Here is a 5,221-nt window from a genome sequence, read left to right as displayed (position 1 = left end):
TCTTATATAAATTTCACCACAAGAGGACGCTGTTGAAACATAATAAGATCTGCTTTCGCGCATTGTAGAAAAAAAAAACAGGAATGATCCGACGTGTTTTTTCTTCTGACATTAAGCCTGTTTGTATATTAGTTCCACTTCTTTCGTCTTGTCGTTTATTGTCAACTTCTGCAGAAGAATGATCAACTTTAAATCGCGACTCTTTGGGAACAGATCTGTTTGCCAAAAATGACACCGCGTGTTTTAGTTATTATAACACAGCCTATTTGTTTCCAACAATTGGATTTCATCAAATTGCATGATTAAAGGGCTGTTATTTTGAAGGAGGTTGCGCTGAATAAATCCTCTCCCCTTGTCAGTCTTCATGGAGTGAATTCTAATAACACAAATCCTTAGATCTCAGATGGTCAGTGTAGTCAGCTTTTGTGGTGCTTTTGTTCAGAGTGATGTAATGACAAGAGCCGAAACAAAACTACCTATTTGTGATGATTGACGGGTCTCCATTTTCTAATTCACATTCAACTTGAGCCAGTTGAAGTGTACTTCATAAATAGAGAAGTCCTATCACACGTTCTGAAAGAAAGAAATTAAACACTTTTTTTAAGAATGAGTTGTACGCACACGAGCAGTTGTTTTTTAAATGTGTTAACATATGCTGTGTTACAAATAACAACAGCGAGTAATCACAAAATTAACAATAACTTTAACAGAAAGAAATAAAATTGTACATTTGTATTTAACACTTCCATAGGCCTAAACGTTTTATTCACGAGTGTTTCAAGCAATACTCAAGCACAAGTTTGCAATACTATAAGACTTTACATGATGAACTTTCATTAAAAATGTGTTTTCAGATTTTTACTTCCAATGTTTTTAACAGTTTACTTAAAACTGTTCAGTTAGACGTTGACAAAAACAAAGCGACGAATCCGAAAACTCGATACAGCAAAAGCAAAGCTTTCAAATGTATTCCAATGTTTAGTTTAGCATCTAAAAAAATCACATGTCCTTGTAATATAGTTTGATTAGAAAGTCATTTGTGTGAAATATTCTCACTTTAGTAAGTTCTTGCTCTGCTAACACACACACACACACACACACACACACACATACACACACTGGCGGTGTTCATTGGTGGAGAAGTGCTGCCTGTGGCTCAGCGCTACACTGCTGACCGCCCGTAACCCCGCCCCTTTATGCAAATCCAAGAGACACACAGTCTTGGCTGAGGGAGCAGACGCGCTCTGATTGGTCAGCGACAAACCCATTTATATTCGCTGACAGTCGCTCTATGAATGGTTGTCTATTAACTTGTTCAAAAAGTATCAGGAGTTGACAAGGGCTCTGGCGAGGAGGGAAACCGAGTTTGTGTTGATTCTTGAAGACTAAGAAAAGAAGTTTGTGGGCACAACAGGACCTAAGAGCGCTTACTTCCTCAGCAAAGTTACCAGAACTGGTAAGGTAACTTCGGCAGCCTCCACTTTGGACTTGTTTTTGTGTTTACTTCTGGTGGGGAAGACTTACACGAAATCGTTTTAAATGTACAACATGATGGAAACCGAGCTGAAGCCCCCGGCGCCTCAGCCGAACACGGGGGGCACGGGGAACACCAACTCTTCGGGAAACAACCAGAAAAACAGCCCGGACCGGGTCAAGAGACCCATGAACGCGTTCATGGTGTGGTCGCGGGGCCAGAGGCGGAAAATGGCACAGGAGAACCCCAAAATGCACAATTCGGAAATAAGCAAGCGACTCGGGGCCGAGTGGAAACTTCTGTCCGAGAGCGAGAAGCGGCCGTTCATCGATGAAGCCAAGCGCCTTCGGGCTCTCCACATGAAGGAACACCCGGATTACAAATACAGACCCCGGAGGAAAACCAAGACCCTCATGAAGAAGGACAAGTACACCCTGCCGGGCGGGCTCCTGGCGCCGGGCGGCAACGCCATGGGCGCCGGTGTGGGTGTCGGGGCCGGCTTGGGCGCTGGGGTCAACCAGAGGATGGACAGTTATGCCCACATGAACGGCTGGACCAACGGAGGCTACGGCATGATGCAGGAGCAGCTGGGTTACCCGCAGCACCCTGGACTGAACGCGCACAACACGGCGCAGATGCAGCCCATGCACCGCTACGACATGAGCGCGCTCCAGTACAACTCCATGACCAACTCGCAGACCTACATGAACGGATCGCCCACCTACAGCATGTCCTATTCGCAGCAGAGCACGCCGGGAATGACGCTGGGCTCCATGGGCTCGGTGGTCAAGTCCGAGTCCAGTTCGAGTCCGCCGGTGGTCACATCGTCCTCTCACTCCCGGGCCGGACAGTGTCAAACGGGGGACCTGCGGGACATGATCAGTATGTACCTGCCCGGGGCGGAAGTCCAGGATCAGAGTGCCCAGAGCAGACTGCACATGTCCCAACATTACCAGAGCGCACCTGTGCCGGGCACGACGATTAACGGCACGATTCCCTTATCGCATATGTAAATGAACTTTTCTACACTGCTGGACTCCTTTGGACTATTTTTGTACAGAACACTTTGGGGAGGGAAAAGTTGTATAGAGCTCAAGGAAAGAACACAAACTTTTGCTTTCTATTTAAAATGGAACGGTAGGAACTCCACAGTTTTTCGTTCTGTTGTTCTTTTTTTTTTTTTTTTCCTTTTCTGTTCTGTTCTTTCTTTTGTTATAATTCCAGAAGGTGTATTAGATTTGGAAAGCTGAAACGGGGGAAAGTGAATCAAATGTTTTATTATTGCAATCGACTTTTGTACAGTATTTATCAAAGACACATAATAACAACCAGATGTAATGTTTGTAAACAGCAGGAAGTTACATTTTTATAAAAGGCAAAAAAAGATGGCACAACTGATGTTTACTTCAGTATATGCTTCAAAATTCTGCAAACGCTGAAATGAAAGAACGGGATAAATAGTTTCTCAATGAAGGGGCATAGTAATAAACCATTATTATATTATTATTATTATTATTAAGTTCTAAAGGAGAGAACAAACAGAGGCACTCTCGCAAGTTAAACCTTTTATTTTATTTTATTCCTTTCGGTCTCCCACTCCTCATCTGTTAGGTATATGAAGTTTGTGTTCTTTATTTTCTCATGGTTTGTAAATTTTCTGTACATTTTCTGTGATATTTTAAGTTTTTATTTTAAAAACTTTCATTTTTCGTAGTTGTAAAATGTGGCCTGTACGCAGTTGCCAACGCTCCATGTATATATTTTAACTAATAACATCATTATAACAGTTACAATCTGAGTTTTTTTTCAATATGCAGTTTGAAATGAATAAATTTTTGAAATTTGGATATTTGAAATTGTTTCTGGTTTTGATTTTATTTGAACATTTGGGTTGCTATCCGAATCTAATGTTTGCTCTTATCTTTTTATTCCTATTTATACGATCCAAATTAATTGTCATTTATACGGTTTAATATGCATTCACAATCTCTAACTCAAACATTTTTTAAAGCACATAAACAGCGCATTATTGCATGATTTTGTCTGAATAAGATGACACACAGACACATGGGTGCAGCTCTTCTAAAGTAAGTATACTGGAATTGCATGTGCAGAATTATGACAGTGTGTTTACTGGTGTTTGATTCAAACAAATGAGATGCTAGATGTTATTAAAATTTAGTAAGCATTAAGTTAACGCCGTTTCTATTTTTTTAGTGGAAACGAGGACTGTGAGCGACACCACTGCGTTTAAGTTTCTTGCCTGTAAATCTCTGCTCTGCTTGGGGAGATAAAACGGCCCAAATGAAATGAAGACGCACGTCAAGGTAGTCACTTACTTCAACTTTATTTCTCATTAGCTATTTTTGATATGAGTGCAAGAATTTATAATGCACATTCAGTTTTTTTTTGAATGCGCGGAGAACATTTTTCAAGTTTCTCATTCTCTTTTTTTTTTTCAGATTCATCATTTAAAAAATATATTTAGGGTTGCGTTTTTAATTCTCTGTAATAGTAACTAATATTGTTTATTACAAAATAATAGATAACATTTACCTCGTTATATTTTAGCTTGTAAATTATAAAATATTTATGATATTGTAGTTTATGATTTTTAAATATTGTATTCTAAAATATATTCTCAAATGTTAAATGCATTTTTTTTAAGTGTAAAAAACGCTTACAGTATGACACTGTCACTCGCTAGAAATTACCTTTGGCGTTCTGCAGAATGAAAAACAAATAGCAGTAAAATAATAAGCGTTTCTCCACTCACTTGTGCACTTCACAGGCCCACAGGCTTTGCGTTTACATTAACATTAATGTATTAAAATACTGGTTTAGTGTTTGACACAGTTAGAGCCGCAGGGTACAGAGAACATGCTGCTGCTGTTTTTCCGTGCTGTTTGTCAGCCAGTGTCGTTCACTTGAAATCAAGCTGAAGATAAGATTATGGAGGTGAAGTGTATGGATGTAAGGAGTTTCGAATCTGGAGTGTGTTGGAATATTTTGCTGCTCTGTGGTGGTAGATTAGTGCTGTTTCTTGCCAAGGCGCTGAGGCATCTATTACAGCGGGTCTCAGGGGAGAAGGGCTCACATTAAGCGCTAAATGAATATTTGACGAGGGCTCATTCCGACAAACGTGTCCCTGCCGGACTCTCAAAGGGTCAGGGAGCACTGCTTGAATCCATTATTTATACAAGCAGAGGAATTGGTTGTAATGGCTGAATCTGTCTGATAAAGTGGGAATTTAAGTCTGGATGTGAGTGCACTGAACACGCATCTCGGAGCACTCTTTAATAGATCAGTGTCTAAAGAAAGTGTTTGCTGAAATGCTCGTTGTGGTGAGGTTTGAGGTTCTTTACACCTGTGCCTTCAAAAAAAGAGTTATCATGCAAACCAAAAAAATCCCTATGGAGAATAGGATTGAGCTATTGAAAAACGATAATCTGCCGCTATTTAGCCATTTTCCTTAGAGTGACAGCTGCAAAATACTAATTTACAAAAATGTATCACTGACTCTTAAAGCACTCATGCAAGGAATAACATAGTTTTGTAAAAATAATAATAATAATAATAATAAAATAAAATAAAATAAAAAAAATCGGCGCGTTTAGAGAGATAAAAAAATAAAAGTGTTTAATGTTATGTTGATAGGAAAGATATAGAATAAAACAAATGAATAATGACATCACCGAATTCTTCTGATTTGAAGCATTTTTTGGGAACGCGAAAAAAATATAATAA

The 5,221-nt window shown here is 39.5% G+C and overlaps 1 protein-coding gene across 1 annotated transcript; it reads left to right on the top strand.

The window, feature by feature from the left end:
* Positions 1 to 1,134: 1,134 nt before the first annotated feature.
* On the top strand, positions 1,135 to 3,090 carry sox2 (SRY-box transcription factor 2). Its single transcript, XM_051094745.1, has one exon. The coding sequence runs from the start codon at positions 1,540 to 1,542 to the stop codon at positions 2,485 to 2,487; it is 948 nt and encodes a 315-aa protein (XP_050950702.1). The 5' UTR covers positions 1,135 to 1,539; the 3' UTR covers positions 2,488 to 3,090.
* The last annotated feature ends 2,131 nt before the right edge of the window (positions 3,091 to 5,221 follow it).

Source organism: Labeo rohita, chromosome 22, assembly GCF_022985175.1.
Source record: "Labeo rohita strain BAU-BD-2019 chromosome 22, IGBB_LRoh.1.0, whole genome shotgun sequence".
Lineage (NCBI taxonomy): Eukaryota > Metazoa > Chordata > Actinopteri > Cypriniformes > Cyprinidae > Labeo > Labeo rohita.
The sequence above is the reverse complement of the archived record's forward strand: the minus strand, read 5'-3'. Positions and strand labels throughout refer to the sequence as shown.